This window comes from Monodon monoceros, unplaced genomic scaffold (assembly GCF_005190385.1).
Source record: "Monodon monoceros isolate NGI ecotype Baffin Bay Population unplaced genomic scaffold, NGI_Narwhal_1 Super_Scaffold_1, whole genome shotgun sequence".
NCBI classification, from domain to species: domain Eukaryota; kingdom Metazoa; phylum Chordata; class Mammalia; order Artiodactyla; family Monodontidae; genus Monodon; species Monodon monoceros.
Genome location: NW_021703765.1, coordinates 56,824,633 through 56,838,305, shown reverse-complemented (window position 1 = coordinate 56,838,305; position 13,673 = coordinate 56,824,633). Strand labels below are relative to the sequence as shown.

The window sequence follows — 13,673 nt, the reverse complement described above, 5'->3', positions numbered from 1 at the left end:
AAAGACATCAAAGCTGGAATCAACTTACCTTGTGTAGCAATATAATGATTGGGTCGATGATAACCCTAAAAATAAATGAGAAAGAATATTTGACAAACTGAAAAATCAATAAGCAGCACAGAAATCACATGCTAAGTTTGCCAAAATGATGCACCTACAAATACCAATAGCTGCACCGTTTGAAAGTTACATGACCAGACCTGGGACCACTGAGCACCTCTTAATAAGCCAAGGTGCATCAAATATAACAGTCCTGATGCCTGCACGGTGGGGATTGGGTGAGTAACTTAATCACACACAGGCTACGAGATGATGGATGAGCAGAAAACACTAACAACTTATGGATTTTCTGAAATAACATGACCACAACTCTGATTAAAGTGTAAGCCGGCTAGGAATGTGCAACAGGGTTTCATCTGTGTTTGGGATGTTATTGGCAATGTGACAAAGCTTTAACGCATATTCTGTTACATCAATATAGGCAGTTATATCAATAGTAATACCAAACACCATTTTTAAACACTGCTAATACCAAGACATGATGCTGTAGCAAGGACCAGGAATTTAAAGAGGCAGAAGTTCTGCAAGACCCCTTCCTTTTATCATGACCCTACTAGAAGGGGGAAAGATGAAAACTGGGACCAAAGCAAGAAGGAAACAAGGGACATCACGGGATCGATATCTGGGAAAGATAAAGCCAATTTAGAGAAAATGACACACAGGTAACATATAATATCACCACGGACCTTAATACTTCCCCTTTCTGTCCCCTGAGATGACCCAAAATACTATGCCCAAAGCCAGCTGAAAAAGAGAATAAAGATACTTGGAGAGGAAATACCAATTTCTCAGACCACTTAGATGCATATCTGTTAGATCTTTTTGCTCTTAAAAGCAAGTCTACAAGAGTGAACGACCAAAGCAAACACATTCTTTTGTACAGCTGGCCTGCTGCAGGTGTCTGACATAGAGTCACGACAGATATTAAGGAGGGTTATTCAGATGATCAGTCATTTCCTGCCAGCTGGTAAGCTCCACGCAGCAAGGCCTGGTTGGACTCATCACCGTATGTGTCAGTCTGCAAGGTGCTGGGAGATGGGGGCTGGCACGGTCCATGGAGACCTCTGATGCCGAGCACAATGGCAGTTCCCAGGCCTCCCCTACTTGACCTGCCAGCAGCACGAACACAACTGAACCCCCGAAATGCCTTCTTCGTTGGCCTCCGGATGTGACGCTCTGGCTTTCTCCCTGCCTGGCCGCAGTTCCCGCTCTTCATTCCTTCATCCCCTCCTGCTTTCCCTGGTGGCGATGCTGGGACGCCCTGTGTCTGGACTCTCCTCTGTCTACCCCACTCCCCTGACGAGCTCCTCCAGCCTCATGGCCGTCGGCACCCGGTGTCCTGGGAGCCCTGCATCCTCACCTCCTGCCGCGCCTCTGCCCTGAAACCCTGGGGCGAACCAGTGCCGACTCACCTCCCCTCAGACGTCTGACGCACATTTAAAGTTGAACGCATATAAACCCAGCTCCTCATTTCCTCCCCACTCCGAGTCCGCTCCACCACAGTCCTGTGCAGATAACAGTGACCCCACCTCCTGAAGGCATGAGGGCCCCTCCTTCCCCAGCCTCCACCTCAGCCCAGACCCAGGATCCTCCCGCCTCCCTCCCTCTGGCCGCCTGCCCCGGGCCAGGCCACCCTCAGCCACCTAGCGGGCCTCCTCACTTTGACCCCCACCCCGCCGACCTACAGTTCGTCCTCCTCCCGGCTTCCAGATCCCTCACTCCTCCACAGCTGCCGGGCATGCTCCACAGCCAGGCCTTTTCCTGGGCTGCCTCTCGGCCTGGAGGCTCAGCCCCCAGATATCCCCCCGGCCCAGACCCCCACTTTCTCGGTGGAGTTGACACTCCACCGCCACTGTGTTTCTCCTACCGTCTACGACACCAGAGAGACTTAACCGACTTGTTTCATTTGTGGTCTCTTCCTCCTGGTTAGATCATCAGGTCCATTATGTCAGAGCTTTCTTTTTGGTTTTGGTTTGAATTGTGCACAGTTACAACACCAGTGCCTCAAACAGTTACTGACCTGTAATAGGTGCTCAATAAAATCTCATTGACTAAGTGAAAAGGGGCCCTGAATTCTGACTCTTTTCTCTGTTAAAACGAGAACAAATGAATCTGGTATTTTCATTACTTTTAGGTACTCCCTCCTCTGTGTCTCTACCCAGCCATTCTTTAGAGCTTAGTTCAAATGGCCTCCAGGACGAAGCCTGATCTGGTCAGAGCCACTCCTCAGAGGGTGGCTCAGCAGACGCTGAGGACTTAACAGCGTCTGAGGCCTGTGTCAGGGGCAGGGGTACAGCAGGACCCGGACGCTGTCCCTCTGCTCAAGGACCCAGAGGGCTGTGGGAGCTGGGACTGTGGTGTGAACAGGGTTCTCCTGGACTCTCCCCAGGGAATGAGTGTCAGAGTGAAGACGTTTCTTACTTCAGCTCCTAAGTTGTGAGGCCTCAGGGAGAAGGTACAAGGTCTTGGGTACCTCTGAGTACTCCTGTGAGGCACCCCCTAAATAGTTCCCACATAAAGTAATAAGTGTAATGTGCGTTTGGAGGAAACTTTGCTTTAATAAAAACTTCTGCCTTGCATTGGATATGTTTTTGGTCATTATCAAATGTAGGGTCTAGGGGTCTTTGTTTGAAGACTGAGATACGAATTAGTCTTCAAATAATCCTCCGTCAGGCCTCAAATCTATAACCCCCAAATGCCAAACCCTCCCAAGAAGCACTACACATAACATTCTTGTAGTCATTTTTAGATAACTCTTAGAGATTGTAATGCTAGTATTTTTAGTAATACTCAACCAAGACAAGAAAGGAATCCACATATCTGAATAAAACTTGTGCAAGGAAGTACTGATGGATTAAGAAACAGTATGAAGTCCAAGCACAGAGGATGCCTTGGGAACTGAGATCTGTTTAATGTAAACTTGGGCCTTGGAGGTAACAGCAACTTTCCCTTGATTTTCAGTCTACACTTTTGATTTCATTCATTCTTTCAAGTGAAAACATGCTGTCTCCCGAAGAATTTATTCTAATGGAAGACATTAAGCTAACATGATGCAGAATGAACAAAGGAGCAGGCTTCAATAATTAAGCAGCCTACATATTTAATGACACGTCTTGCATGCATCAGAGGTCCCGGCTAACAGCTGCAGATGACTTTGAAGGCAACTTGAAAGTGCTGTGATGACAAGAGATGGTAAATCACCAAATTAGGAATTAGAGAGTTTTGTCCTATTAATATGCAAGCAGACTTTTTTAAGTGTCAAATAATCCAAGCTGTTGACAAAAAAATGGAAATACCATTTTCTTAAGTCCACAGAAGCGTGGGATGGCAAAGGAGGCAGGGAACGTCACAGGGAGCTCACCAGCCCGAGGCTGACATGTCTCCACCATCAAGTTCTGCGTGTATGGGACAGGGCGTGTGTTTGCTCCCAGGGTTGGACCAGCCTGTGTCCACGCATCTCAGAGCAGACACACGGGGTGCTATGTGTCAGAACACACGGGTTTACTGACAGTTTCAAGATACATACATCGATATAATTTCCATTGATATAGTCTGAGCTGTTGTCGCCTTCTATGGTCTGCAGCCTCACCCGGGAATGGTCATCTGCAAAGGAAAACACCAGCAATTAACAAGAGCTGTCTGTCAGGCTGCTCAGGGCCCCGCCACGTTAAGCACATTACAGAGAGGTATTCCACATCCACGCTGCTTTAAAGATAAGCGAAGAATTAAATACTACACGCCTACATTCTTGCTCTTAAGACAGGGAAGGGTTTTTATAATCCTTTGCGTTTTACAGGAAATCTCATTAACTTCTTCTTTGGTCATTTACAGATGTGAAGCATTGGCAGAGGTTTGAAACTTCTACCTAGAGTCCTGTGAATCACAGTGGAATGATTTCTTGATTTCTTGGACTGGAAGTTCAACAACTTCACTAAATCACATGTGAGCCCTGAGACTCTGAAGGTTGCCTGCGACATCCACCTTGACAAATGATGGTTATAAACCACGGCCCAGCCTCCCAGGAGATGTGGACATGGTTCTAACCTCAGTCATTGACCCAGAGTTCTCTCCCCCTGCCCCGAGGGCATCGGCCGGTGGAGCAAGTCTGTCCCCATCAGCCATGTGACCCCAGGCCACTCAGCTACACCACCAAGCCTCGGCCACTCACCTGAAGGAGGGATGACAGCGCCTGCCTCACATTGGGCTGTTTAAATAATTAAACAAAAACACAGACTGCTGACACACACCAAGTACTGTATAGGGGTCATGATGGTGGTCCAACTAGCTACAGTAAACATTTTTTCTGAATGGAAAATTTTCTCCATAAATGCTACTGAGACATCTCAATAATTTCCTTGAAATCTAAATTATAAAAAGGAAAGTGCTAAAACCTCTATAAGGGCATGGATTTTCCTGTTTTGCTCACTGTCCTACCCCTGACCCCTATATCAGAGTCTGGAACATCGCAGAATTTCCCCCAAATATCTTTTAAATGAGTCAAAAGTGAACTTTTTGTTTTTTTTTAAAAAATACGTCCTTTAAAAATTGTTTTCCTAAATGAATGTTCTTTGAAGCAGAGGAGCCCTTTCTTCCAATGAAAGCTTACACCCAAACCCAATATTTGGCAGATAAAGGCCAGCTGCTCTGAGGGGGAAGGAGTGTGGTCTCTGAGAGGTGGTCTGGGGAGAGCACTTTGCAAACCACTCTTCCCCTGACGCAGGGCAGTGGGAGCTCCTGCCTCTAAACTGCCGACATTTCATTTGGGTTAGTGGGTGAGAAATGATACCCCCAGACTGGGGCAAGAGCCAGGGAGCCTGCAGGTGACAGACCGTCTGACCCAAGGTCACTGGACGAACTGTCGATTTGAACCCGTTCCTTGGCTTGACGTGCTGAGTGAGAGCCAGCGTTTCAGCTGATCCCTCTGGTTCAGCCCTCCTTGGAGGAATGTTCTGTGTCCAACAGTGGGGCTAGAGGGAGATCCGTGTCGAGCTTCTAACTCTCCTTCATTGATGGGGCTTCTCACTCCAGTTCCAGACAGACGGTCATATCGTTCCCTGTCTGTGCCTTACGATTAGCCTGGGCTCAGTACCTTTACCCGGAGAGTGGGGATAAAGTGGGTGGGACACGGGCGAAGCCTGGAGGGAGCCGTGTCTCCCTGCTCTGCTCAGGGAGAACATGTGCGGGCAGTGGTCCCCCGTGTGGGCTCTGGGGTCAGGGGTGCTGATTGGAACCCCTCACTTGTGATTTTGGGCGAGTTGCTTCGTCTCTCTGGGCTTTCCTTTCCTGAGCTGCAAAACGGGGATTCACAGTGCCTCCCCATGGGGTTACGGTGAGCGTGAACATAACACACAGGAAGAGATGAGCAGAGAGCCCGGTGCACAGCGAGTCATGGATAATGCCAGCTGTCGTTATCACCACGTGCTGGGTGACACACACTCGTGCTTTGCTTCTCACCATCTTTACACTGGCTGCCCAAACCGACAAGAGCAACCCGGGACCCACGGGCAGGCAGGAATTTTCCCCGTGGTGACCTGCTCCAAGAACTAGTTTCCTAGAATCCATTTTGCCTAACACCAGAGGCCCCTGTCCAGAGTTTGCCCGTGTCGTGGGGGGGTGGGTTCTTGGGGCGCTGGGACGTGTGGATTGTCACCGCTTTCGCACGTGCTGGCAGAGCCAGTGCACACACGGCTACTGCAGAGGGAGCTCGAAGCGGCTCTGCGGGTAAAGCCATTTGAGCTTCCCGAATGAAAGATGCTACAACAGAATCGAACCCCGGCTCTTCTGCACACACTGGGCTTTCAGTCGGCTCCTCTGAAGGAGGTTAGGTTCACTCCCTGTTCTCCCTGACTTTCCCTGGGCTGTGCTTTAAAAGGCAGGCACCACATTCGAGCCTCCTAATCTTTAGACGCAAGGCTATCTCAGGATCTGTTGTGCTCCTTGTCAGAATCCCTCCTCTTTCATGCTTTACATCCCTGAGAACCTCAGGAGGAATGCCACCAGGTCCCCGTGATCTACCACCACTGGGCCTCTCAGGTGGTTCTGGAATGTTCTCATTAGGGACTTTGATCTCAGACAAGGCTGCACTCTCATCTCCCATCAACAGAGCCTTTGAAATAAAGAATTTCCCCAACATCTACTATTCAATCAGCTAACCCCCCACAGAGCTGTTTTTTCTTTTTAACTTCACTGCTATTTCTCCATTTCTTTTTTAAGAGCAACAAATGTCAAAGATTTTTATTTAGTTAATGAAGGAAGCAGGAAGATGTTACAACTGGTTCAAGGAGAATTTACCAGCAGATCTATAACCAGATCTAGTTATCTAGATAGATAAATAGATATAGGTAGATCAATCTATGCAGGTATACAGATATAGATAGATAAGTAGATAATCTAAATCAGGATATGCCATGGAATGAATTTACGAAGAAATGGAAAACTGGCTCTTACTGGAACTACTGATCCCCTAAGGACACAACTCATTTACATATTATTTCTCCAAATTTAATTGCTCCACTTCCCGCATGACATAGAAACCTGTAAGACACATATGAAGCCTATTTCCTGTGTAGACTGGATTGTTTTTATTTCTCTTTATTTGTATGCTCTTTCTGTATTTTAAAGCTGATTCTACAAGACTATGTATATGACCCCTTGTGGTCAGAGACCACGTAGTGTCCACTCCGAACATCCCCACAAGGGTCCTTCATGAGGGTCACAGCGCCCACCCGCAGGGCTCCTCTCACAGCCCAGCAGCGATTCTGCCCAACACATGGCTATGGGCACCAAGGATGACCTCTTCCCTAGGCTAATGAATATGGCGGAAGAAGGGCAAGTTGTGTTCAGGCGAGGCTCACCGGGGCTTCCCTGGGTGCTGGCCATGGTCCTGTTGTGGACTTGGTTAGTGCTTTTACGAGTGTTTGCTTTACAACAATGTATTAACCCATATATGGATGTATTATACCCTTTTCTGTACCTATATTTCACACTTTAAAAATATAAGAGTCCACCTTGAGGATAATACGCTCAGTGAAATAAGCCAGACACAAAAGGGCAAATACTGTATGATCCCACTTATATGAAGCATCTGGAGTGGTCAAATCCGTGGAAGCAGCAAGTGGGATAGTGGTTGGCAAGCGCTGGGATGGTGGGGAAGAGTGAGCTCTTGTTTCACGGGTGCAGAAGAAACCTAATGTCACTGAACGGTACACTTAAGAATGGTTAAGATGCTAAGTTCTATGTTGTGTGTGTGTTACCAAAATTAAAAAAAACGAAGAGCCCACTTTCTCCACGCCTCCTTGTAGGACACCTCCTCACATTCCACTCGAGCCCTGGGCTCCTAGGAAGCAGTACTTTCAAGGTGGGAAGGGCACCTCGAGGACCTGCTGTCTCATAGCCCGTGGGGTCCCTTGTGCTGGTCTCCTCCTGAGAGGGGCTCGTTCCCTTCCACGATGAAGGAGAGGCAGTGACTGTATGGCCTGCTCCTTGAGGACAACTGCCATACTTTATAAAGTGTGCTGAGTAGGTATGTTTGGGAATTATTGAGATGAGGCCTACGAGGTGTTCTTTCTTTCTGTGACGACGTAAGTGTGAGCACTGATGAGTTAGCGTCAGTTGAGACAGGCAGGCAGATATTTCAGCAGGGATAGTGGGCTCCCCCTCGGGTAGGAAGAAGAACACGGGGGCAGGAGCTGAGCCCACAGAGAGAAGAGTATGGAGTTTCCTTAAAGATCTAAAAATTAGAGCTACAGAGGATATGGCAATTCCACTTGTGGGCGTATATCTTGGGAAAACCATCCATCGACAAGACACATGCACCCCAACGTTTAGTGCTGCCCTGTTTCCAAGGGCCTAGACTTGGAAGCAACCTAAATGTCCTTGGGAGGAAAATGGATAAAGAAGATGTGGTACATATGTACAGTGGAATATTACTCAGCCATGAAATGAGGGGGGCTGGTCCTCGCACAACTGCCCTTCTTGGGTGGGATGTTAGCACTTATCAGGTTAATCCTCTGCCTCCCAGCGGGCTGTTGGGAAAACCATCCGTCCTAAACAGCAGTGAAATTAATAGGAAAGTATCACCCTCCTCCACGCTGAGCCAGTGAAAGTAAAAGCAAAAGAAGTAAGAGAATCCACCCCTCCAGCCACAACAGTCTACTCCAAGCTGCTGCTCGGGTACCTGAGAACGACTTGGCAACAGAAACTGGATTCTCAGACATCCTCTTTCACATCAAGACCTCATCTCAGGTGACTATAAAAGCAATAAATATAGATTGTTGGAGGCAAATAAAGCAGTACATGGAGGCTCACTGCTGTATTTTCTTGAAATCTGATTCACCTTGAATCTGATGCCAATTAAGAAGACTAATATGTACCAACCATTCTTTTAGAAAAGCTCAGTGCCTTCTGTTGGGGCTGAATAGTATCAAATGACTATAGGGAGATGCCCAGGGGATGTTTCTGGCCTGAAGCACATGTGGGGTCACTCAGGCAAAGGATCCACAGAAACGCCAGCTGCCCACTGGCTTAATCCCGTCCTCCCAGTTGGCTTTGGAGGCCGACCAGCTGGAAGTCGGCCAGAGTCCAGCAACTGGGTCAAAAGGAGGAAGGAGCTTGGAGAACTAGATTGCTCAGGTATGAAGGCTGGGAAATCCAGTGGGATTTGTGGTTAACAATAGGTCAGTTACTGACCACGAAAATCAAGCGGTCAAGACTGCAAGGACTTGGTGTTTCTTGGAGACACAGCTGGGTAAGGCTGACAGGACCTGACTCTGGAGTTATAAACTGTCGTCCCTGTTTCTCTCCTAGGATGGGTGTGTTTTCTTGGTTATTCCAAAGCCATTTCATGTTCACATTGGGTAGTACATGAAAATAACAGGGCTTTGGTACTCAGAGACCCTGATTCAGATGCTGGCTCTACTCATCCCACCAATTGTGAGCTTAGACAAAATCTGAATCTGCTGAGCTTCATCTGTAAACGGGGGTGATGGTGGTTCCTTCATAGGAACGTTGAGGAGACCAAGTGAGATAATACATGTCAACATAGGACAGTTCTCTCTCAAGAACATAGAACAGTTCGATCTTAAGAAGATGTGGGAGATACACACACACACACACACACACACACACAATGGACTATTGCTCAGCCATAAAAAAAGAATGAAATAATGCCATTTGCAGCAACATGGATGGACCAAGAGATTATCATACTAAATGAAGTAAGCCGGACAGAGAAAGACAAATATGTGATATTGCTTGTATGTGGAATCTAAAAAAATGATACAAATGAACTTATTTACAAAAAGGAATAGACTCACAGGGGTAAAAACAAACTTATGGTTACCAAAGGGGAAAGGGGAGGAGGAGGGATAAATTAGGAGTTGGGGATTAACAGATACACACTACTATATATAAAATAGACAACAAGGACCTACTGTATAGCACAGGGAACTATGTTCAATATCTTGTAATAACCTATTTATATATATTCAGTTTTATATATACATAAAATTGAATCACTTTGCCATACACCTGAAACACTGAAAATCAACTAAAACAAAGGAATAAAATACAATAAAAAAGGAAATTACTCTCTTCTATGAATAAAAGCAACACCCTTGCTGGAGTTCGGCAATTCACAGCACAACGAGCCCAGTAGGCTTGTTTGGGGACCAGCAGAGCAGAGTGGAACTGAAAACTCCACGCACCCAGTTTTTGGGGAAGATGAGTTTAGCTAGTTTTAAAGATGAAACAGGAAAAGGTCTGGAAATAGGCCGAATACTTCTCAACAACTCCTTCATCTGATTCCCCTGGCATCCACTCAGCAGCTTTTGTTTTCCATCCCTGATTCTGTACAGTGTTGTACAGAGGTTAAGATCACAGGCTTTGGAGTAAAAATCCCTGGGTTTGATCCTAATTCTGTCACTTTCCAGTTGTGTGACCTTGGACAAGTTATTTAACCTCCGTGCCTCAGTTTCTACCACTGTAAAATGGAAATAAAAGAGTGCCTACCTTGCAGCATTTTTGTGAGGACTGAGTTAATACAAGTCACGCATTAGTGTCTGGTACATAGTTAGAACGAAGTAAAGGTGAGCTGGCACCTGTATCATTACTGCTGTGACTTCATGACCTGACAATTTTTCTCACCTGAACCGTTTCATCTTTGCCTACAGGCTGCCCCCTTTCCAGTGAATCCATGCTGAGAGCTACTTTCCTAAAACACAATTTATTTTCTCCCCACCCAGTTTAAATCATTCAATGATTTCAGCAGGGAACTGATCAACAGTGATCTTATAAAACAATGGAATCTGAAACGATCACTACAAAGGGTTACTAGACTTTTAATTTCTTTACTTGGAAAGATCTCTGTGACATAGTGTAAGTGAAGGAGAGCGGGTTACAAAGCAGCAAGTCTCCTAAGAGTCTGTTTATATGAAATAATCAAACGCATTTGGATATGTGTCTAGGAAGGCATAGTGGGCAACTGAAGGGATGGGGCTTCTGCTGGGTGGCAAAATCTGGAGGGATATTGACTTTTCCATTTATGAGTTTATGTACCACTTTAATTGTCTACATAGTTTATACTGTCTTAGGAATCAGAAAGAAAACAATAAATCTATTTTTATTTTACAAAATAAAGCCAACAACTTCAAGGCATAAAGAAAAGAGATTTGAAGGAAATAGAAATAAAATGTTAGCAGGGTTTGAATTTGTTTGGTGTGGTCCTGGACAATTTCCCCCCTCTTTTCTTCACTGCACACATTTTCTTTAATGTGTATGAACTGTTTTTATAATTGGAAAAAGAAACCTATTTAGCCATGGATGAATGGAATATGATCAAACCTCAATGAATGTTTATATAATAATCACCACTCAACGCTACCCCACCCAGGGGGGTAATAAACTCTGTCATTTTGAGAAACTCAATCTGCATTAAAGGTACGTTGCTATTCCTCCAATTTCTTTCCAAAAAGCCCTTACTACATGAAATAGGGCAAAAGTCATATTTTTGGTTAAGAAACAGGCCCATAAAGACCTGGTCATAACAAACCATTGCTTAATGCTGCAAAGTTATAATCGGCTGGGACTTTTCCAAACATATGTCTGCATGTGTGTATTTATGCATGTGTGCATGTGTTTATGGTGTGTGTATATACATATGCACGTATGTACACATATATGCATGTGCATGCATGTATTTATATAAGTATGTATTTACATGTGTGTATATATGTATGTACATACGTATGTGTGTATAAATATGTCTCTGTGTGTATATGTATGTATGTGTGTATATATGTATGTATTTATGGGGTGTATATATGTATGTATATGCATATACGTATATATGTGTACATGTATGTATGTTTGTATATATGTATTTACGTGTGTGTATATATGCATGTGTGTGTGTGTGTGTGTGTGTATGACTGTCTTCACACATTAGAGGTGGGGTAATTAGAGATTTAAAGCAGCTCCCTCAGTCCCTGAAACATGTTATTTATGCCCTTTTTATCAAATAACGTTATGTTTAAAATACATCTACATAGCTTCAAATATTTTAACATCATTTTCACATTAAACACGATGGATCTGGGTCACAGCCTTGCAGTTGGAACCTGTAAGTGATTAGATATTATTATAGCGGCAGAAACGGAGTCTGTCACTGATAATCTTTCATCTCTAACCAATTCTCCCTTTCTGCTGAATATTGATGACATATTTAAGGCAAACTGGAATCACAGTGATGTATGTAACATTTGTCCACCGACAGGAGACTCGAAATTAATTTTAATTATAATTGATTGCTTCAAATGACAGCCTTGCTCTTCCTGTGGTTACATCTTGCCAAGGGCTGGTCTGCACTGGTTTCAAGGTACAAGAGGCAGAGGGGCCAAGGTAACCGACAGGAAGTGCTGGGCGTCCTGCACCTCTCCCCACTGCTCCAGCCTGGGGTCCCTACCCCTGCCCACGGGGGTGGGAATGGAGGGTGGGCTCAGGCTCAGCCAGGCAGCTTCTGAGCAAGAAACAAGAAGGAGCTTTCAGCTGAGCGCTGGCTGGCTCTGTGTTAAGCTTCACTCCTGCTGCTGGTTTTGTGTCGCCAACTTCTTAGTCCTGCCTTGTTTCTGACTTTTTTAACTGGACCCTTTGTCAGAGACGCCTACTCTTTATTTTCAGATTCCTGGCAGATCCCCTGACTCTTATTTTATTTTGCCTGATTTTTCTAGAATTTACCCTTTTCTTTCCTGCACATATTGTGGGATATGTTTCTGTCTTGCTCTCGTCTGCCGGAGTTTTGATGCAGGAAGCTCCCTCTCCCAGGGCATCTTGCCCCTACACTCACCCCGTCCCCCTCTCTCCCGCCTTTGCCTGCCTTTATACCTAACCTGGATCACGACAGTAGTACATCCCTCAGAAGTGACACGGTTGCTCAGTTAGCAGAAAGAAGCACCTTGCTTTAAGACAAAGTCCTGGGGACCTGCAGCCCTCAGCCCGGGCCACGGAGACAGGGTAGCTGGTGAGAAGACTTGGGTGGGACAGACCGGGTCACAGCTCACACTGTCTTCTTAGTCGCCTCACTAAGCACGGGCACCCTGAGTCCAGACGGACACCAGACCTCAGAAGGGCCTCCCTTCATGTAAGAGTCGTGGGTCCTCACGGTCAAGGCCGTACCCCCTCGCCCCTCCCCTACTCATTCCAAGCAGCTCTTGGCAGTTTCACGGCTGCTCCTCACCTTGTTACATCGCCATTTTCATTGTACTAGACGCCCCGGCAGGACGCCCTGCGTGGCCCTCCCCTCCATGACATGTGCTCCTTTGCACATGCTAAGCAGTTTTGTCTCAGTATTTCTCTCTCTTTTTTTTTTTTTTTGCAGTACGTGCACCTCTCACTGTTGTGGCCTCTCCCGTTGCGGAGCACAGGCTCCGGACGCGCAGGCCCAGCGGCCGTGGCTCACGGGCCCAGCCGCTCCGCGGCATGTGGGATCCTCCCGGACCGGGGCATGAACACGTGTCCCCTGCATCGGCAGGCTGACTCTCAACCACTGCGCCACCAGGGAAGCCCCAGTATTTCTCATTTTTAAAGCCCCTCCAGGCTGGGTGCTAGGCCCTTGACGCCCTCCATGCTCCCTCCACAGAGAACCTCACGACTACCACTGATGTGCCCCGAGATTCACAAATTTACATCTCTTTTGGGTTCCAGAGCCGTCCACATAAGTGCCTACTTGACATCCCATCTGAATGTTTCAAAGGCGTCTCAGTATATCCCCGGATTCAACTCACAAGCTTTCCCTGATACCACCGACCTCACTGCCACCCCTGAGCTCCAAGTCTGGTTCCCTTCCAGTGTTACCCATCTCGTAAACAGCCCGTCCTTCCATCTGTCTGTCTGTCCGCCGTCCATCCTCCATCCACCCAAGTCAGAAACACAGGAGTCACCTCTGACCCTGTGTCTTCCTTGAATCCATCTGTTACTTTCTAGTACACATTACCATCACTTGTCACCTGGGCCAAGAGAGAATCTTTTAGCTAGGGTCCCCTTCTGATTCACTCTTTACTGCAGTTAGACTAATCTTTCCAAATGTAAATTAGATTAACCCTCCCTCCCAACCCTTTAAT

The 13,673-nt window shown here is 46.4% G+C and overlaps 1 protein-coding gene across 1 annotated transcript in view; it reads right to left on the bottom strand.

The window, feature by feature from the left end:
* The window catches only part of PTPRM (protein tyrosine phosphatase receptor type M), a 753,002-nt gene that overhangs the window by 82,285 nt on the left and 657,044 nt on the right, over positions 1 to 13,673 (bottom strand). The window contains exons 19-20 of the mRNA XM_029226979.1: positions 3,587 to 3,663; positions 29 to 65 (exon numbers count right to left, since the gene is read on the bottom strand). Of these exons, the coding sequence (XP_029082812.1) occupies positions 29 to 65; positions 3,587 to 3,663 (114 nt within the window). The remainder of the gene's footprint in view (positions 1 to 28; positions 66 to 3,586; positions 3,664 to 13,673) is intronic.